The following is a 22,454-nucleotide window of genomic DNA, read 5'->3' as shown; positions in this document are numbered from 1 at the left end:
AGGGCAACACTGAACCCAAAAGAACTAAGGTGCCCTGCTACAAAGCATAGTTCAAGAGCAGAAAGTACTACATATTATATTTTAGCTGCATCAGAGTTGAGCTGCTGTTTCAGGGTGAAAAGGATACAGTACTTCCCCGGGAGAAATTAAAAAAAGTAATGCTGCAAAGGTCCAAAACTTGTCAAATGGCCTTCACAGGAGCAGCAGTTCTAAGGCTTTTGTGAATGCAGGGAGTCCATGATGGTATCAGCATGTGCATGCAGTGAATGCAGATATATAGACCCTGCACAGCTGGGATACTGATATTATTATTATTATTATTAACATGTATTTATATAGCGCTAACATATTGCGTAGCACTGTAAAGTAAATGTGATTATACAACTACATCACATGAATTACATACATAGAATATATGGAGTAACAAACATCACAGTCAATACAGGTACAAAAAGGTGAGGAAGGCCCTATGCATAGGCATACAGTCTAAAGGGAAGGGAGTAATACACAAGGTGTGGGAGTGGGCAAGATCGAATTAAGTGGGTGAGAAATGTGGTATTGCGTTTGGTAGTTAAGCAGAGTGAGGGTAGGCTTCTCGAAAGAAGTGCGTTTTCAGAGATTTCTTGAAAGTAGAAAGGTTGGGAGAAAGTCGGACAGACCGTGGGAGAGCGTTCCAGAGGAGGGGTGCAGCCCTTGCAAAGTCTTGAATGCGAGCATGTGAGGAGGTAATGAGAGAAGAGTTGAGTAGCAGGTCAGTAGAGGAGCGTAGTAAGCGAGTGGGTGAGTATATAGAGATGAGTTCAGAGATGTAGGCTGGGGCAGAGTTTTGAAGTGCTTTGAAAGTCAGTGTCATTAATTTGAATTTGATTCTGAAAGGTAATGGAAGCCAGTGCAGGGATTGACAGAAATGGCGAGGCAGAGGAGGAGCGGTTGCTGAGGTGTATGAGCCTCGCAGCAGTGTTCATTATGGACTGGAGAGGTGACAGTCTCTGGAGGGGGAGGCCAATTAAAAGAGAGTTACAGTAGTCTAGACGCGATATGATGAGAGAGTGAATAAGAATTTTGGCAGCGTCTTGGGTGATAAATGATCGTATTTTGGATATGTTCCTTAGGTGGAAGTGACAAGATTTAATAAGTGACTGGATATGAGGAGAGAATGACAGGGCAGAATCTAGGATAACCCCAAGGCACCGGGCCTGGGGAGAGGGGGTGATAGTGGAATTGTTAACTATGATGGATACTTCGGGGATGCTACTGGTGTTAGTTGGAGGAAAGAGAACCATTTCAGTTTTAGAGAGGTTTAATTTAAGGTAGCGTTGTGACATCCAGGTAGAGATAGCGGACAGGCAGGAGGAGACGCGAGTTAGGAGTTCTGGGTTGAGATCAGGAGATGAGAGATAGATCTGAGTATCATCAGCATAGAGGTGGTAGTGGAAACCATAAGAATTTATTAATTTGCCAAGGGAGGAAGTATAGAGGGAGAATAGTAATGGTCCCAGGACAGAGCCTTGGGGAACTCCAACAGAAAGAGGTAGGGGAGAAGATGCTACTCCATTGTAGGAGACACTGAAGGAACGATTGGTGATGTAAGAAGAGAACCAGGACAGGGCTGTGTCACGAAGGCCAAGTGACTGGAGGGACTGGAGGAGGAGAGGGTGATCTACAGTGTCAAATGCGGCTGAGAGATCAAGTAGTATTAGTAGTGAGAAGTGATTGTTGGCTTTAGCGGTTAAAAGGTCATTAGTCAGTCGAGTCAGGGCAGTTTCCGTGGAGTGTTGTGGCTTAAAACCAGATTGTAGGGGGTCCAGCAGGTTATTGTCAGAGAGGAATGAGGTAAGTCGGTTGTAGACTAGGCGCTCAAGTAGTTTAGAGATGAAAGGTAGCAGAGAGATAGGTCGGAGGTTGTCAAGATTGGAGGGATCAAGAGAGGGTTTTTTCAGAATGGGGGTGACAAGAGCATGTTTTAGTTGAGAAGGAAACAGTCCAGTTGAGAGGGAAAGATTAAATAGGTGAGTTAAGGCTTTGATTAGACAAGGATTGGTATTGCGGAGAAGTTTTGAGGGAATTGGATCAAGCGGGCAGGTGGTAAGGTGAGAAGAGGCCAGAAGCTTTGAGACTTCCTCATCAGTGACAGGGGTGAAGGAGCACAGGAGGGACTGAGGAGTGTGGAGGGAGGGTGGTGGAAGTCTAGGGGGGTTGAGTAGTGTAATGTCCCTTCTGATAGTGTCAATTTTGTTTTTGAAGTGCTCAGCAATATCTTGAGCAGAGACAGATGTGCATGGAGGGGGTGGAGAAGGGGAAAGGAGAGTGTTAAAGGTGGAGAAAAGTTGTGCTGGTTTTTTAGAAAGGGAGTTAATGAGTGAAGTAAAGTATGTTTGTTTGGCTTGGAAGAGGCTGGTGTTAAAGGAGCGCAGGGCAGATTTGTAGCTCCAAAAGTCTGATTCTGAACGGGATTTGCGCCAGCGACGCTCAAGAGCATTGAATATTCCCCATTGCTCTTACTGTTATGTAAAGCCATGCGGGAGGAGGGGCAGGAGGCGGGAGAGGAGGAGGAGCTGGGAAGCGGGTAAGGCTGGGGTTTTCCTGTCTCATCACCAATAACACAACTGCTCCCCCCCATGCATCCAACAATGGGTCATCCCAGGCCAGCGCTCACAACACCAGCAGAGGAACGTGCTACTGGCAGAAAATGCACAGTCATATCCACCGGCCTCACCACTGGGGGAATGTAGGGAACAAGAGATACTACACACAACTGACACTCATTGTGCAGCTTTATTGTCCTTATAAGGTAAAAATAATATTGTACAAATAACAGGGTTTTCTCCACAATACATTACTTGTAATACAGCACTTTCCATTCTCCTGTTTTATACAAAGAGTAATATGAACCTGCACCAAAATACAATCTCCTCTTAGGCAAGCGTGTCCCCTACAGGCATATATCACTGATATGGATAAACAGAACAGCTCTGCACTTCTTTCTTAGCTACAAGCATGGAGCACTGTCACAGTACCTGCATATATAGAGAGAGAGAGAGAGAGAGAGAGGAATAAAGAGGGACGCTCTGTCTATTTTCCTCCAGCAAATAAACTACAACTCCCAGAAGCGCCTGAGAGAAGAAAGCTACTAGTGAGAGTTGTGGTTGCTGAAGAACAGCTTGAGGGCCGCAGTTGTGCCAAACTGCAGTATAAGGAGTTGTTTTGTTACCTTTCCCCCAGAGCCGGAGCACCATTCCCGGTGTGACAGTCCCTGTCCTTCTCTTTCCCTGTAGTGAGTGCCGGGCTGTGTAGCTGTCAGTGGCTGTGCCTCTCCGCCTCCCTGTGTGTATGCTCAGTGTATGGCCACGGGCTCCGCCTGTGTATCTTGACCCTGACAGTCTCTGTGCGGAGGGAACGCTGCCATGGCACGACTGTAGGGTCCCTATCTCACCGCAGAGATTCCTCCGCCACCATAATTTATGCCTCTTACTTCTGTTGCTTTCCCCAGAGGTCTCACTCCCGCCGTCTGTCTGCCCCTCCTTCTTCTCTAACCCTTTCACTTTTTTTTCTTGCAGCTTTATTAACATAAATACAATGAACAGAACATGTGCCAAAAAGCCTAGCGGCTCCAGTGTTCCCTAGTTATTATTATTATTAAGTGAGAGCCATGGGCTCCAAACAACCAAAACATGGAGCTGTAATGTCAGATACTTGTGTGAAAAAAAACAATAGTAGCATGAATGTCATACCTTTAATAGTTACCTATATAATACAGTGCTGGATATACCAGTGACAACAACTGGCAAGGTTACATTTCTGCCTCAGGCTGCCAGCTCTAATTTACCACAGGGGGAAAATTCCTTCCTGACTCCATCAGACTAGTCCCTGGATCAGTGTCGGACTGGCCCAGCGGGACACCGGGAAAAAACTCAGTGGGCCCCAATCCTTAATGGACCCCTGCCGGGCCAGTCCCCTCTCCCGATCAGATTCGGTGAAAAAAAAAAGGTTTTTCCGCAGCGCCATCTGCGCATGCGCGCGGCACCTATTGATTTAGGAGCGCAGCGGCACCTTCACGCCTTCACCCATGCGTGCTCGCCGCATCATAGTAGGGGGGCGGGGGGCCCTGTACATTAGTTCCGGTGGGCCCTGGGCCCCTGAGTCCGACCCTGTCCTGGATCAACTTGTACTATGAGCTATCTCCCATAATCCTGTATTCTCTCACTTGCTAAAAAGCCATCCAACCCCTTCTAAAAGCTATCTAATGTCTCAGCCTGTACAACTGATTCAGGGAGAGAATTCCACATCTTCACAGTTCTCACTGAAAAAACCCCTTCCAAATATTTAGGCGGAACCTTTTTTCTTCTAATCAGAATGGGTGACCTTGTGTCAGCTGGAAAGACCTACTGGTAAATAAAACATTACAGAGATATTACATTATCCCCTTATATATTTATACATAGTCATCATATCACCCCTTAAGCGCCTCTTCTCCAGCGTGAACATCCCCAATTTGGCCAGTCTTTCCTCATAGCTAATATTTTCAATACCTTTTACCAGCTTAGTTGCCCTTCTCTCTACCCTCTCTAACTCAATCGTCTCCTGTTTAAGCGCTGGAGACCAAAACATATTCTAGATGAGGCCTTACCAGTATTCTATAAAGTGGAAGAATGACTGCTTCCTCCCGTGAATCTATGCCCCTTTTAATAGAGCTAAGGAAAATTCACAGGGTGCTGGTAAAATAATTGCAACATATTAAGTTTTAGAAAAAACAACCGCACTCACAGGTCTTGTGAAAAAGAAAAAGTGGATTTCCCTACAGGAAAGTTTTTTCTATTGGGTGCACATGGGCAAGGCTTAATTTACATACTTAACAAGTTAGCCCCAGCACTCTCAACATATGACCCCCTAAAAAAAATATTCTTGCACAACTGAACTGTAACTTTCTTAAAAAAGACACTTTTAGTTACAAAGTTTGAACAAAGCATGCATAAACTGATGCGCCCCGTCAAGGCAGTGTCCATGCGCCAGTCCTATCCTAAGTGAAAAAAAGAACGTGTTACCTTTAGGGGGAGACAGACCATACCTGCTTTTCTCTTTATTTAGCATAATCTCTTCCAAAGACTTCATTAGGCGGGGGGCTGGGAGAGTGAGCATTTAAGGAGAGAGCCACCTCCCCAAAATATAAAGTTTTTTAAAATGAAACAAGCTGAAATGCCGCTCCTCACCTTTCTTATTGGGTGCACGTGGGCAAGGCATGGACACTGCCTTGAGGGGCGCATCAGCTTATGCATGCTTTGTATATATATATATATATATATATATATATATATATATATATATATATATATATTTATAGCAAAGCAACAAACAGTCCGCACACATAGGTCATAAATGAAAGAAAATTAGTGTAGTTTATTCAACATTTCGGCTCAGCTACATGATATATATATATTAGAAAGCAAAGTGACGGCACACCATGGACAACTTTACAACAAGGTCTTGCTTGAAAATCAGTGGAGGTTTATTTAGACCAACCCAACGTTTCAGTTCCTCACAGGAACTTTCGCCTGATGAAAGTTCCTGTGAGGAACTGAAACGTTGGTCTAAATAAACCTCCACTGATTTTCAAGCAAGGCCTTGTTGTAAAGTTGTCCATGGTGTGCCGTCACTTTGCTTTCGATGTCTATTTTCTTCAGGCTGGCACCCTGGCTGTATCTTCTGGGCGAATGGAGTGCGCTCTATATATTCTCTATGTATATATATATTAGTGTATTGATAAGTTTGTATAGGTATGTGTATATATGCATTGGGGGTCATTTGGGGGGGGTTGAACTTAATAGACTTTGGTCAATACAAATTAACTATGTAATTAAGTAATAATTAGTTCCTTTCATGCAATTTAGTAGTATTGCTTTGAAATTAGCACCATTTAGTGCAGAGCTGAGGGCAGGTGAAAGTGAGTACAGAACAATAACATACAATTTTTTCTTCTGGTCAGATGGAGCATTGGTTGTAGCATGTACAGTAATACACAGACATCTAGTGGTAAGAGACCTCATTACAACCACTACACATCCTTGATTTTGTCTCTGAGAAAGAGACTCAAAAGCCTGTAAATCTCACAGAGATCCTTGATTTACTATTGAATGACAGTGACCTACCACATGTTGTAATGGAGGCTCATATAGTTTTCAGTCCCTAACAACTGACATTCATGGAGCGGGCCCACGCATGGAACAATAGGTGACCATAATTCAGAGAAATGACAGAGGGAGAGGGGCATTTGTTGCTGCTTCTGCAACTGAGAATAGTGGTGTAAGCCCAAATTACCCTAAAACAGCTGCCTACAGACCAACAATTTCTGGTGCAAGCTCTAGTCAGACAATTGCAATGCTCGTCTATGGTGTGTTGTTTCTGGCACTCAAATTCTGTATTTTGGGGATTTTTTAAATTGCATTGCTTAAACTACCCAATACACCTCTGAGCGTTAATATCCCTAGAACTAACTAAAATCAATGAGTTAAAAACAGTGAGATGAAAACTGTATGCTGATAAAAGACAGGACTCAAATTTGTGATAATATGATATTTGTTTTATTGTTTGCTAATTAAAAAAAAATTGTTACAGACAAATGATGTATTTTTAAATATATAAAAGTGCTCCTGTCACAATAACTAAGGCCCAGTCTGTTTTATTACTATATCAAAACACCAGCTACATTCATTTATCTGTGAGGCCCTGGCACTGGATAGAGTTCAGACATCTACAGCATTGTAGTACAAGTGGTACTAGTGTAGGGACAAAAGAGGAGAGTGATTGCATGACAAACAACTGTAGGACAGTTGCCTATTCTCAGGCTTGTGGCTGGTGAGGAAACACCTGTCATGTACAGTATTTTATTTTGCTGTCTTGAGCTCACTTTTTAAATTGGATCAGACAAAAGCACACAATGAATTTAGGTCAACACTTAGCAAAATCAAATAGCACACAGAATTTTCCAAAACCAGTATTTTTTTTACCACTGATGTTAAATTTAGTTTACGCTTATTTTGCAGTCCAAGAAATAGCGATAAATCCCTAATCCAGTTTACTAAAGCAGGCAGGTGCAACCACTTTTATGAACTTTCCCTAAACATTAAACTCTGTAGAAATGACTTTCAAAGAAAAGCTAAGAGAGGTATGAGTAGCAGATCATTAGCAGAGCATAAGGCCACGCAAGATGGGTCACAATGGTGTTTAGATTGGCATAGAGGAACACATGGGGTGCAGGATAGGCAGTTCTTTGATATTAGTTGCACTAAGCTGCATAACAGTAAAAACCTTTTACACACAATCCGCTCACATAACCTGGAGATAAATGGGACTAGTTATATTGGATAACTATAGTAAAGTCAGGCTTTAGTACAGGGCCAACATCTGTGTACAACGATCACAGTAGTAGACCCAAAAACACCTTCCGTGGATGGCCCTGCCAACTAACTATTATGGGGTTCCTGATTTCTGATGGCAGCCCTGTTTCAGCAAAAGGGAAATTGAAGTTAAAGGGATTCTGATTTTTATGGTGTAGTTTTTATTTCTAAATTACAATTTTTACACTACATATAATTCTCTCTACCATGTAAAATGTAATTCCTGAACCAACAACTGTGTTTTATTAGTTGTAATATTGGTGTGTAGGCAGCCATCTCAGGTCATTTTGCCTGGTCATGTGATCCCAGAAACAGCCAGCACTTGCTTTCTGGCAGGTTGTTGTTTCTCCTTCTCAATGTAACTGAATGTGTCTCAGTGGGACCTGGATTTTTAGTATTGAGTGATGTTCTTAGATCTACCAGGCAGCTGTTATCTTGTGTTAAGGAGATGCTGTCTGGTTACCTTCCCATTGTTCTGTTGTTAGGCTGCTGGGGGGTGGTATATCACTCCAACTTACAGTACAGCAGTAAAGAGTGTTTGAAGTTTATCAGAACATACAAAGTCACATGACTGGGGGCAGCTGGAAAAATGAAAATATGTCTAGCCCCATGTCAGATTTCTAATTTAAATCTGTTTGCTTTTTTTGATAAATGAATTTCAGTGCAGAAGTCTGCTGGAGCAGCACTATTAACTGATTTTGAAAAAAAATGACAGTATCCCTTTAACAGCAAAATCTTAAAGTGGTACAACACCAAAAAAAAAAACACATTTTTTTGCACAGTTAACGTTATTTGCAAATGCAATTGCTATTTAAAGCAGTATGTCTTCTTGCATTCTCTGCACTCCTGGCTCTGACTTCAGAAATAATGTTGCAAGCTGGCTAATTAAAGCTTAATAGAGAAGAACTGACTCCTGTAAGAAAGTCATTCATATGGATGAACAAGGAAAGCTGGCAGGTATGCTTAAGGCAAATGTGCCAGATGAAATATTTATAGTCCACAAGCTGCATGGCTAGTTATGTATTTAGTTGTATGCTGCAGACTGCAGTGATTTCTATACAGCTATGCAAATAGTGTCTGCCGTCAATTCATTGCAGATATTGATGAAATACTGCTACTGTAGTGCTGCAAAGGTTTCTATACAACCTTACAATGCAAACCCAACCCTCAAAAATTCAAGGGGATATCGACACCAATATAAAAATGAGTGTAATCTTGCTATTCTCATGCATCTTTGCAATATGCTCTTACGAACTTTGAAACTGTTAAGAAAATGCCATTGCAAAAAATGATCAGGACAGCATTTTGAGCAGTTGCATTTATTACATTTTTAGTTTGTGTTTGCTATACATCTCCTTTAAATGGATGAGTTGAAAACCCTCTGTGCTGTATAGAATTCAGCACAACCCTACATAATGTATAGATATTATCCGAAAGGGAAATTTGGGGTAGGGGGTAGTTCATATCTCCCAACTATTTCGTTTGGAGTGGGACAGTCCCGATTTTGACAGCTCAACCCGCAGTCCTGGATTTGTACTGATATTTCCCGAGTTTCTGTTTGATCTGCTGCACTGAACAGGCAGAAAAAGAAACAACGTTTCTAACTTAATTGGCTCTTGGCAGAGAGCCCAGAACACATACTTAACATACTTTTGTAACAGTTTTAGATACGATAAGAACGAAGACTCACACCTGAAATGGCGATTCACCTTCATTAGCAAAACTGTAATAACATAAAAACCATAGAAATGTGTTCAGACTTTCATAACCTGCCAAATTTTGTAAAATTGACATGGTAATTAGGGAGTGTGGCCACAAAATGGGCGTGGTCAAAATATATTTTTGTCCCTCTTTCTGTTTCCAAAATGTTGGGAGGTATGGGTAGCGTAACATTTAACAGCATAAGTCCTGATGCGATGATTGCCCCACAGCAAATTATTTTTCAAGCCCCAAAAATGTTTAGAGGTTGACTTGTTTTACCAATATTTATTGAACTGTATATGAATTAGGGCCCCTATACCACCTGGGCCCCCCTGCAGCTGCGGGATCTACTTCTTCTATATTTACGCCCCTGTGCAGAACCTATGGCCACAAAAACAGAACATTGTACTCTGAGGCCAGGCTTAATACTTTACAGTTTATATGAATGTGTCCATTATACATTTGACTCCTAAACTTGGGTTAAAATGTGGGTAAATTATTATTGAGAAGTGAAATTAATTGGATTTAACTGTGTAGCTCCAAATGGATAGCTGACACTACAATTTCTCAATGGCAAAATAATGTTACTGGTAAGAGGCAGTAGAACATGTACAGTAGCCTTTAACAACTGATGGCATTATTTCCTTATAATACAGAAAAGCCAGGAATATCCTGAAAATTATATATTTATAATACACAAAAGCCATGAATATCTTGTAAATTATATCCTTATAAATGGTGAGTTCTGATGCCATCAGTTATAAACGGTAAGTTCTGATGTCATTTCTGTCACATGACTCACTGAAACTTGTGTATTATAATAAATCAAGTACCCCCCGTTGTAAAATAGGATATTAGAAGTTACCTCGTAGTTCCATGACCTGTATAAAAACACTCGGCCTTTGTCCTCATGTTTTTATATGGTCATGAAACTCCTCTGTAACTTATAATATCCTTATATTTTACAAGATGGGGTACTTTATTCACTATATAATACACAAAAGACATGAATATCTTGTAAATTATATCCTTATAAATGGTGAGTTCTGATGTCATCAGTTATAAACTGTGAGTTCTGATGTCATTTCTGTCACGTGACTCACTGAAACTTGTGTATTATAATAGATAAAGTACACCAAGTTGAAAATATGAGGATATTAGAAATTACCTCGGAGTTCCATAACCTGTATAAAAACACTCGGCCTTCGGCCTCGTGTTTTTATATAGTCATGAAACGCCTCGGTAACTTATAATATCCTTATAATTTACAACAGGGGGTACTTTATTCACTATATAATACACAAAAGCTAAGAATATCTTATAAATGATATCCTTATAAACGGTGAGTTCTGATGTCATCAGTTATATACTTTGAGTTCTGATGTCATTTCTGTCACGAACTGTCACAAGATGGGGTACTTTATTCACTATATAAACAGTGCTTAGTGATGTCATTGGTTATAATCAGAACTTAGTGATGTATTTTGCCCACTGTTGCAAAATATGAAGATAATAGAAGTCACCTCAGAGTTCCATGACCTGTATAAAAACATGGCCTTCGGCCTTGTGTTTTTATATGGTCATGGAACTCCTCGGTAACTGATAATATCCTTATATTTTACAAGAGGGGGTATTTTATATACTATATAAAGTGACAATACAGATTTATATATATTAATGGGATTCCCAGCATGCATCATAATAATTTGATTTAGCTACAACAACAAATTCAAGGAAAAAAAAGAATTCCTTATGAATCACTGTCTCTGCTATGACACCTAATGGACATTTTTGGGTACTGAGTGTCTTCTGTTTCTATTGGATTTTAAATGTTCTTTACTAGTGATGTTACTTGTTGCTTTTATGTTGGAGTGGTTGGAGGTTTTTCAGTCTATAAACTGCACTGCTATTTATGCTTTGTAAATTCCCCCAAAACACAATTGTTGGATGAAAAGGTCATTGATCAATGATTATATAAAAATACTCCACATAAAAAGGCTAGGGTCACTATAGTTGCCCGAAAATCAGTGCACCTTGGGTACCATTAATTCATTTGTTTATCACAGGAAAAGTAAAATGTAGTCTTAAAGGTGAACATCAGAATCCTGGTTGATGTGTGTGCCTAAAACACATACTTGTGCCCTGCTTTTTATTTCTTACACATTTCTGCATGTCTCTGCACAATGTTTTGGCCCTATATCAGGATTAAGGTCAGGGCTGTGCCTATTGGTCTAGATCAGTGATCCCCAACCAGTAGCTCGTGAGCAACATGTTGCTCTCCAAACCCTTGCATGTTGCTCTCAGTGGCCTCAAAGCAGGAGCTAATTTTTGAATTCCAGGGTTGGAGGCAAGTTTTAATTGCATAAAACCAGCTGTACTGCCAAACAGAGCCTCAATGTAGGTTGACAATCCAGATAGGGGCTACGAAATGGCCAATCCCAGCACTTATTTGGCACCCCAAGAACATTTCTTATATATGTGTTGCTCCCCAACTCCTTTTAATTCTGAATGTTGCTCACGGGTTCAAAAAGGTTGGGGATCCCTGGTCTAGATTTTAAATAGGCCCCACAGTGTAAGTACAATTTCCATATTGCACTGCAACTCCCTCCAACTGCACTGTATCAGAGAGAAATACTTGCAACAATTTATGGTAGGACAATTAACACAGAGAATCTATCCACCTTTAAACTTGTAGCATGAATTATTATGCAGTGCTCCAGACAATGGAAAATGTGTGTATATGCAAATGTATAGTCCAGAATATTGAAAGGCTAAGATACAGAGATGGCTACAAGTAGTAGCTGTATGTTTCTGTAATAGGTCCCCTGGCAGAGGAATGCAGTCTATCTGAATGCAAAACATGTCCTCTTTAAAATGTAACACAATTAAACATTATCCTGATGGTGATGTTGATCTCTATTGCTTTTTGCACATATAATTAGTAATTGACCAATCAGGTCTCCAATCAGAATTATCAGTTTGATGTGAACGAGGATTATATGCAATGTTCCCTCTAATTCTTTCTTGTGCGCAAAGAAAATTCTTATGTGTGCACATTTCGTTGATTACATGTAAATTCATATGTCTGTAGACATCTGAGATGTCAAACCAAACTAATTCTGATTTTGAACATATGTGCACCACTCTGGGGCTCTTCACCAATGAGACGAGTTGAGACTGTCGCCTCAGGTGGCAGTGCCCCACTAGGTACCAGGGGCGCAAAAATGTCACTCCTGGTACTTTAAGAGCATAATTTCAGGCTTTCAAACTGGAAATTCGGCTCTTCTAGCGCAGTTAGGTTCTCTGCACTAGCATACTGGCCCTCTCTGCCGCCCTCGTGGACCCCCTGGACCCCTTCAGGCTCAAAAAGCTAAGAGCACGGGGGAGGGGGGGGCGGCAGCAACTGCTGCTGCCTCCGGCGGCGGAGGGGCCAGGATCGCCCCTGGCACCACTACTAAGACCTTTTCCTGCCAGTGTACAGATTTCATCATTTTCCACAATTAAATTATTAATAGTATGCAATACAAGAACTTCTGTTTAATAAAAACAAAACCCAGTATGCACAAAAGAGCCAAAACGGTGTATATTGCCTTGGATAAAGATCACTTGAAAAATCAGGAACACTTGTAATACATACACGTTTCTTGGTTGCAGTCAATGAAATTTGACTGCAGAGAAGTGGCCCTGATTTTTCACATGTTCCGAAAACATTTACAATTCTTCTGCTTCCTGGCCAAATTTTGACCTGATTCTAGAACTGTAGACAGATATGGGGACCTTGATTGGATGGAAGATGCTGACATACAGTACTGCTTCCAGATTCATTTTCTGACTATGCAACAATGCATTACTATCTCCAAATATGCAGCATACTGTAACATTGATCCAGATGTAGTAAATGGATTGCATAGGCAGAGAGAGCATCTGATTGCAGCTCAACGAATCCAACTGCAGTCAATGCAAAGATTACTAGATTAATCTTACCGTTGCCAAGAGGCCTGAACTGCATCAAATAGGATCTCTGAAAAAAAACTCTGTGCACAAAGCCCTGGTTTTTACATACATATCTTGTAAAAAATTACAGTGTTTTAAAAATTGTATCCTAAATATACATTATAATCCTATATATACCATTTTTATGGTGAATTATTAATTATGGGAGTCATGATTTATATTTAATTGGTTATTATTATTCCTAAGAAATAGAATAGCTGTCATATGCAGCCTTCCTATGAATTACATATCAGAACAATTTGATTCTGCACAAGACACAGAATAAGGGTGCTCTAAAGGGCACATATACAGCTGAATATTCCCAAAGGCAAGCACAGCATGTGTCTGCAGCGTGTATAACATAGAGGGCATTGATGTGACAACCACCGTGTGAGACTTTGCTTGCTGGCTAAACGGTGGTGTTTCATTATGAATTTATGTTATGATAGCTTCTTGCATTCTCACCAGTTCCTTGGCAGAAACACAAAACAATCACATTCAGCCGCTAATGAAAAATAAATAATCTTGCAATTGATTTCCCTAATCCAGTGCCAAAATAGTTCAAGTGACCATTCTACAAGCAAGATAATAAAACCAAGATGCGAATATGAGTTAGCAGGACTGTCCAATGCTGAGGAGAGAATCACCATCCTTTTTTAAAAAAAAATGCTATGACACTCTTGAAAGATAAATGTCCAATAGAAAATGATGGCACAGTTCTTAGGGCTCAGGAAGGGCTAAAGCATGTGAGTACTGTGCCGTACCCAGTGAAGTCCTTGACGTGTGTACTGTACCAAGTGCTCCATCGAACTGTGCAGCGTGATCGGTCCCATTAATGCATCAAGCTCATTAAAAAAATCTGGAAAAAATAATTATTTTTTAATACATTTTGAATGTACAAAAATGTGTATAACTGCGGATCATTGCATATTTATTCCATGACACATAGAAGAGTTACATAATAGCATAATCACAAAGCTGTCTTTAGGGGGCTGAAAAACAGGCATTAGCTTTGTGTGTGCTGTGTTGCATTGTGGGTGTAAAGAGAGCCACCACAGCTATCTTCCATTGACTTTCAGCCATGATCCATGATATTTCTTCAGCCACACAATGTAGCTAAGGTTGCCACCTTTTGGCAAACACATTACTGGGCAGAGTGGGAATATGAGAGTTGAGCTGGGATAGGGATGAAGGCATGCCAGGAACAAAGGACTAGTTATTACAAATTTACCTGCAAGTATTACCAGTAAATTTGTAATAAAGGCCGGCCATTGGCTGGTATTAAACCATCTAGGCCAGTGAAATACCAGTCAGGTGGCAACTGTAAATACAACATGCTAATTATCATCAAGACGTTAAAGTGCCTGAAGTCTGGCTGTTCTCATATGATTTGTATGTAACATTATACAGTCAGCACTAGGTTCTTCATTGCATACTGATAAATAGCATTCTAATAATGAAATTAAAGGTAAGACTTGTTTTCCTATGATCTCATACCAATATAATTAACTGCATTAAATGAAATGTCATATATTTACATTAAAATAACACTGTTTGGAAAATATGAACTATGACAACATAAAGTAACGATGTAAATGAATTCATTATACTAACCTTGGTTGTCTTTGGTGAGATTATCAGCAATCTCCCAGTAGTCATAGCTGTGCAGAATGCTGTTGGTAATACTGACATGGTTGGCTGCCATCTGGTGGATTCGCTGCGGAATGCTAATGATAGAGCTGTTGGAGGTACTTCCTTGAGACCCAACAGAACTCACTGGAGAAGGACTGGGGGATGTGGGGGATGGAGTACCAGTGGTTCTACAAAATACAGATATAGTTATGCAAAAAAAAAAGTGATTGTTAAAATGTTACAAGATTATTATTATTATTATTATTATTATTATTAAAATGCAACACAACGAGAATCACTGGATCCCTACTCATTTAACATCTCCAAGCAAAGTTAGAAACACATTTGCAATAACGAGCAAGCTCTGCAACACCAATATTGCTATACAAAAATTATTTTACAAAATTCAAAGAAATAACTATTAAAACAAATAGGCATTTTGTGCCTTGTACTTACTTTCCATTGGAACTTTGTGAAGATGAAGCTAGAGAGGATTTAGATGAGCTCTGTAAAACACAAAGCTACAATCAAATGTTACATCTTATATTGACTACTGGCCTATATACATTCATATACATTCATTTTACTTCTTCATGGCTTCATTCACTTGTTATAATCACAAAAGAGTCTACTTGGCCAAAGCTTTATGGAACATTAACTTGTTTGTTTAGTAATACCATATTTAATGTCTCTGAAAGCATACTCTTTGTTCTAACTTTTTAAAGTGAGTTTTATTCTGTCTAAACTAACACACAGCTAATACCAGATGGGGCTGCAATTGGCCTGCTGAAATACACAGGCTGAAAATCAGCCCCTACACAGGCATTAGCCTGCTTTCACCAGAACTGTTGTGTTGGGTCAAGCACACATAAGAGTTTGTACTCTTGCACCAAATGTCTTTTATGTATTTTGATAAGGACATCTGGGGGTTAATTATCAAGATCCGAATTTTTCCAATTATTTTTTAAAAAAAAGTCCGACCAAACTAGAATCTGTAAGACGCGTCGGGAGATCACGGCGATCTCTTACCTCCCAGCGTGTCTCTCCTTTCAAGTCCGTACGCAGGCACGCACTTTCCGGGTTCTTGGCTCGATTGACGCTCTGCGCCTTGACGCCTGCGTCATGACGTCATCGGCTGGCGCTGAAATTCAGACTTTGGAGCCAAAAGACTCCTTAAAAGGCCAGTCTCCATTTTGGAAATTGCTCAAGCTCGTTCCAGTTTATCTGTTCCTGCCGAAGCGTTAGATTCTGGTTTTGAATTCCTGGTTTTGACTTCTGCCCGACCTGTGACTATGATTCCTGTCACCTGCCTTAAACTTTTTGCCTGACTCTGGCTACGTCTTCTCTAAATTCTTGCAGGTACTTAGTTTACGGACTTCTTAAGCACTTCTTGTCGATTTTCTGCAGCAGAAAGCCCTGGGCCCCAAAAGGGCTTCGGTGAACACCGGAACCCACAGGGTCCACCTGTGCGCTCGAAGGTACCACCGCTGAACAAGGTTCCTGATAACATGTTCATTACAGAATCTAAGATTTGACCTTATTATTAAAAAAGCCGGGAAAAGCCAGAATTTTTCAGATTTTTGCCTAAAATAGTCAGATTTTTGGTCTAAATCCAGCACAGATCACAGAAACTTCCAAATAGGATAGGGACCTCTCCCATTGACTTATATACAACTTTGGCAAGTCTGAGATGGTGGATTTTTGGATTCTGACTTTTTGCAGCCTCATGGTATAATAAATCTCAAAATTTCTAGTTTTTGGCATTCAGACTTTAATAAATAACCCCCAAAGTGTTAGCTTTTTCATTATAGCTATGGCTTACCTGTGACATATTTTATATTTATTATATGGAACCTCATTGCACACTCAATTAATGTTTGATCAATGTGACAATGTAACTAGTTTATTTTATCTGTTCTCTCCACTGTTTGAAGTGTATGTATGTGGGCGAGTGTTGCAATCTGTGTTCTGCTTGATTACCATTAAGGGTAATTTAATAAAAGGGCACAGTAACCCACAGCAACCAATAAGTACCTTTAATATATCTTAACTGACCTACCTTGAAATAGTCAATGAGAGCTTTGGAGTACTTTACAGCATGGTCTCTTTTGAGTCTAAACATTCTCCAGTAGAGAAGAGCCAAACAGCGATAGCTATAAAACAGTTAAAACCAGTTTATCAACCATTAGTGTATCTATAGATATAGAATAACTAAGACTCTTCATTAAAGCTTTATTTAACCCTCATATGCATAACAGTGAGTTTGTTTTTGTGGAATTCAAAGTCAAAGCAGGTCTCAAAATACAACAGTTCTTTATATTCAATGTGATTAGAAACAGCTATGTGCAATTAATGGGGAACTTCTACACAAGGAAAGTAAATAATCTTTTTAATATACTTTAACTACAATTTAATTGGCTTCAAATGTGTCAAAATTGGTGCAGTTGTGATTGCACTTCAATGCGAATTGCACCTACAATTTTCACACAACAACAATTAACCACTTTCTGTAAATTATATAAAGATCTGAAAAATGACAAACCATAATGCTGTGATTTTCTTGTCTTGGTTTGTTGCATTGGGTCCAGAGTGTGATTTTAACCTCAGGGCATACCTTCAAAACAATAAAGACATTTTTTTCTGAAATGTGAGATATTAGGGGGCATGTTTTCTGTGGTCAGCTCTAATCTTACATTTTGATCAATCTGTCCCTAAGGGTCTTTAAAGGACAACTAAACCCTAAAAATTAATATCGAAAAATCAATATGGAGCAGGCACTCAAAGGCAAAAACTTCCACCAGGGAAATGTTCAAATGTGAAGAAGTTTATTGTGTCAACCAGCCTGATGCGTTTCGTGTTCCAAACACTTATTCATAGGTTAAACTCCTAGAGCCATGCCTCAAATATTTATACATCAATTGTCCAATCAAATAAACACCCCAATTACCAGTCCACCAAATCCCACAGAACTTTACCCAGGTGCATCAAATGAAACAACCTAGTTAAATTGGATAAAGGTCAAACCAGGGGTCAAAAGGAAAAGGTCATCAGTAACCATATTTGTACACCTTTAGCTGTGTGGAGGGTGGACAAATATAGTTTAGCCTATGATTAAGTGTTTGGAACACGAAACGCGTCAGGCTGGTTGACACAATAAACTTCTTCACATTTGAACATTTGCCTGGTGGAAGTTTTTGCCTTTGAGTGCCTGCTCCATATTGATTTTTCGGTTTATCCGCCCCTTTTGCTGATTGCTCAGGGCGGTGCACCTGGGCCACTTCATTGATGTGGTGAGTAACCATTGTACTATCAAGAGACCCTACAATACAGAAGCTTTTTTCCTAAAAATTAATATGGCTAAAATGCCATATTTCATACACTGAACTTATTGCACCAGAATAAAGTTTCAGCTTCTCAAAAGCAGCAATGATCCAGGAAGTCAAACTTGTCACAGGGGGTCACCATCTTGGAAAGTGCCTGCAACACTCACATACTCAGTGGGTTTTGAGCAGCTGTTGAGAAGCTACATTTAGGGGTCACTAATTATCAAGCAGAAAATTAGTTGGGTCTGTAATATAAGCTGATGCTACAAGAATGATTATTACATTCTGATGCTAGTTGCACTGGTTTCTGTGCTGCCAAGTAGTAATTATCTGTATTAATTACTAATCAGCCTTATATTGTGACATTTATATTCTATGTAGTTAATCACAGCAGCACAGACTATGGTTAGTGAATAAGCAAAAAAGAAGATGGGAGCTACTGGGGCATCTAGAGAGAGACAGATCTTCCCTGCTAAAGGGCTGTGGTTGGTCTAAAACACAATGTACAACATTTCTAGCCTACTTATTTAATTTTATTTCTCCTTTAAGATAAGCCATCACCATTATACATAATGGCACATGCTGTAAATATCTGTACATTTAGGTAATAATTCCAATAATCAGTAATGCCCTATATCATGTCTACATTTAGGTGCCCGTATTGTGTTCATCACTGATAAATGATGGATTAAAGGCAGGTAAATAGATAGGCCTGAAAAATATCTTTATACTTTTTATTGAAACAATTACAAAGCCCGTGTAGTTAATGCATACAATAGAAAATACTGAAGAAGAAATTATGAAGTTTACATAGCAGCACTGCCAATTCTTTCCCCAAAATAACAACTATAAAATGTGCAACTTCATTAAAACAAAGCCATGCCCCAGGAATTGTGGGAAGTAGCCAGTGATTCATCATATCCTGTGTAATTTAGTTTGAAAATATGTATCAGTTACTATCCCCCCACACATTATTATACTGCTTTTAAATATATTAAAGCAGCAAATTTGTACCTGCTTTGTGCCTGTTTTCACAATTTGCACCTTGCCCCAATGAGGCCCATGTGTGTATGTATAGTAAAAGGGAGGAATAATACCAACTTCCATGTATTGGTATCATGTGTACTATTCCTTTATGCAAGATTCTGATGCAAGTTTATAGGACTAGACATGAATCTCCCTGGCTCGGGGGGGGGATGGGGGAACAAAAAGGTATACTGGCCCAGAATTGTTGCCTGCTGGGAGAGACTAACCAACAAATGGACAGGTTGGGTGGATTGTGGTGTTTAAGCTGTAACCAATCACACCATTATCCCCTGGTGTCAGTCCAAACACTCTGCAGGAGTTAAAGTGTAGTGGTAACTTCTAGAATCAATACCTACCTTATTAGCTCCACTGTTTCAGCATACATTGTATATGGAGATTTTGACACAATGGGGCCATGCTCCATTGCATTCCCACACTCAATGAATGATAGGGCTGCTTCAGTATAGTTCAGAACTTTGTCAAATTTGTCCATCTTGGCAAGAAAACAAATGGAAATGTTTAAAACCACAGTAAATTATCACCTAGACTTCATAACAACAAACCATCAAAATACAGAGTACTTGTTCAGGCTTAGGGGGAGAATTATCAGAATGTGAGATTAGTGCTTACCGAAAATCCTCTTTCTATTCTCACCCACTTTCTATTCATTCCATGGCATTTTTAGTAGCCTATTTATCAATGGGTGAAAGTTTGAGTTCACAGTATGATAAATTTGATCTCTCGAGTGCATTTATAAGAGGCATTGTGGGGAAGTGGCATGGGTTACTGAGTCCTGAAGGGACACTTTCATTAAAAATGGTTTGCTTTTGCCTGAAGAAGCATGCATGGTTTAGTGAATAAAAGTTGTGTAAAACACTGATCTACTTTAAATTTTAAAAAGCTACTACAGGTAGGGGATCCGTTATCCGGAAACCCATTATCCAGAAAGCTCAGACTTATGGAAAGGCAGTCTCCCATAGACTCCATTTTATCCAGATTTTAAAAAACAGTACCATGTATATGATCTAAACTAAGATATAATTAATCCTTATTGGAAGCAGAATAAGTATATTTGGGTTTATTTAATGTTTCCATGATTTTCTAGTAGACTTAAGGTATGAAGATCTAAATTACGGAAAGATCCATTATCTGGAAAGCCCCAGGTCCCAAGCATTCTGGATAACAGGTCCCATACTTGTATTAGCTACTTTTCTGCTTGCATGCTTTAATGTTACTTATAGATATATCTAGTTTCTTTCAGATATAATCCATCACGAATATCATTTTGTAAGATAGTATATATATCTGCTGCAGGATTCTGCCTTTTATCAGATAAAATCAGGGAATCACAAACTTTAGCATGTTTTTTGCTGCAAGTCTGCTCTGCCGATTGACACAAGCCACTGTGAGAAGTGTGGAATTACCACCATCTCTAGGGTGCAGCAGCGCCTGGCTTCCCCAGTGTCTATAGGTACATTTGGGCATGATTCAGTAGAAGAGGCAGGTAGGATGCAATGGCACTAAGCAACTACATGGAATTGCAACGAGCATTAATGATGGCATCAATAAGTAAAACATTTGCATCCATTTTGGTGCACCTGCACTTGCTGCTGCATTTTTAAATTACTCTTATAGTGTTTTCTGCTAAAAATTCATAGGAAACTTGATTTTGATGTGATTGAGAGTAACACTATGTGATTGCTTCCAAGTTTTCCTGCTAAGAAATGCACTTTCCAGAATAAAATCATCATCAACAGACTGGTGTAGAGTCCTGCAGCGGGTCGGGTACCCGTGGGTCGGCGGTTCTGTTGGTTTGTGGGTCGCGGGTCGGGCTGCAGGTCTTCTCAATAACGATTTTTACTCCTTTTTTCTGATCACGTCTACTTCCGATGATGTAACTTCCGGTTTACAATGGCAGCACTTCCTGTTTTACTCCTTTGTTTCTGAGCATGCCTACTTCTGATGATGTCACTTCCAGTTTACAATGACAGCACTTCCTGATTCTTGATGGTCAACGGGTCACGAGGTACTTGCGGGTCGGGTAGTGGGTCCAAGCGAGTAAGAATGCGGTTTGCGGGTCCGGGTTGCAGATTGCAGGTTGCGGGTACGGGTTCCAAAAAATGCACGACTCTAGACTGGGGTGCTGAAAATTATGGAAATGTGATGGATATGCATTGACTAGCTGATCTGTGATCAATGCTACACTGCATAAGGCCTAAGTAAAATATGCCATTATCTCAAAAAATCAGTTGGTTGAAGCTAACAGAAGTTGTAATTCAGAATTCCCTCTTAGGCTAACTTTACCAGCCTTACCAGCCATCTGTACAGTATTAATGATGCCGTCATGTTCTGTAGCAACTAAGGACTAAGTAATGAAAGTGGATGGCATGTATTTACTTGAATGTGATATAAAGAGGTTGCACCTGATTTACTACACAGGACAGGATTCTTATCACGGGGCAGGTTTACATCTTGACCTATTTCAAGGAGTTGTGCAATTTTAATCCAGTTTTAAAGGAACCTCTTACACAAAAACAATTTAATTAGCTATTTTAAAGTCATTGTTTGACAGAAAAGCTCAATAATACAAGCGTTTCTTAATTTAACAAAGCCAGTCATGCTTGTAATAGGTTTTATAATTATGTTTGCGGGGTTGTACTGATGATAACTTCATGCACATAAAATACTAGGACAAAATTAGTTTAGCATAATGTAAATGGGAAGAAAATGTTCTCACCATTGCATCTGCTTTATGCTTCATCTGTTTAGCTTCTTGCATAAAATAATCTGCACTGCGAGGCCTACATGATGAGAATACAAACTTATTTATCAGTTATGACCAAATACAGACAATAAAATGTTCACATACATTGCAGCACTAAAAGCAAGCCATTGCTGTCTTTTTAATCTGAATTAGATATTACTAAAGCCATGCTTAACATGTACATTCTCTTGATTAAGATTTCATTAAAGAGACAATAATATGCAAAACTAAAATAACTGTGCACGTTTTGTACAGGTTTGCACAAATCATTAAGCATCATGTAGAAAGAGAAAGTAAAACCAAGCATTGCCACTGCAGGTGGTCTCTTAACTTGTTCCTAAAGCTGATGCATGCAGAATATGTATAAACTACACTCAAACACAGATATACATACAAAATACTCACCTATTGTCAAAAAACACCTGACTTCCTAAATCTTTGTGCTCATGGGACATTAAGTGCATATCTTCTCTTTGACCCAAAGTGCTATTGTTTGAAGGAGCATGTTTAGATCTCTAAAAATAAGGCAAATAAAGTAATTTAGACATTACAACTTTAGAATTTCAGTTCATATATATTTGTATGATCCTCAGTTTAAAGTATTTTAGAAAATAAGCAAGCTGT

At 39.6% G+C, this 22,454-nt stretch overlaps 2 protein-coding genes across 4 annotated transcripts in view; both read right to left on the bottom strand.

The window, feature by feature from the left end:
* rev1.S (REV1, DNA directed polymerase S homeolog) overlaps positions 1-3,537 on the bottom strand; it is a 45,923-nt gene extending 42,386 nt beyond the window's left edge. Inside the window, exon 1 of one of the 3 annotated variants that reach the window (XR_005965673.1) lies at positions 3,212-3,537. The gene's annotated coding sequence lies outside the window, so the exon portion shown is untranslated. 3 annotated transcript variants of the gene reach the window in all.
* A 9,116-nt stretch (positions 3,538-12,653) lies between these two features.
* The window catches only part of LOC108708959 (AF4/FMR2 family member 3), a 126,994-nt gene continuing 117,193 nt past the window's right edge, over positions 12,654-22,454 (bottom strand). Inside the window, exons 11-18 of the mRNA XM_041584216.1 lie at positions 22,236-22,345; positions 21,804-21,867; positions 19,423-19,559; positions 17,260-17,331; positions 16,777-16,870; positions 15,174-15,223; positions 14,700-14,905; positions 12,654-13,944 (exon numbers count right to left, since the gene is read on the bottom strand). Of these exons, the coding sequence (XP_041440150.1) occupies positions 13,823-13,944; positions 14,700-14,905; positions 15,174-15,223; positions 16,777-16,870; positions 17,260-17,331; positions 19,423-19,559; positions 21,804-21,867; positions 22,236-22,345 (855 nt within the window). The 3' untranslated portion in view covers positions 12,654-13,822. The remainder of the gene's footprint in view (positions 13,945-14,699; positions 14,906-15,173; positions 15,224-16,776; positions 16,871-17,259; positions 17,332-19,422; positions 19,560-21,803; positions 21,868-22,235; positions 22,346-22,454) is intronic.

The sequence above is a fragment of the Xenopus laevis genome, chromosome 2S (assembly GCF_017654675.1).
Source record: "Xenopus laevis strain J_2021 chromosome 2S, Xenopus_laevis_v10.1, whole genome shotgun sequence".
NCBI lineage: Eukaryota > Metazoa > Chordata > Amphibia > Anura > Pipidae > Xenopus > Xenopus laevis.
This window is presented reverse-complemented; position numbering and strand designations above follow the sequence as displayed.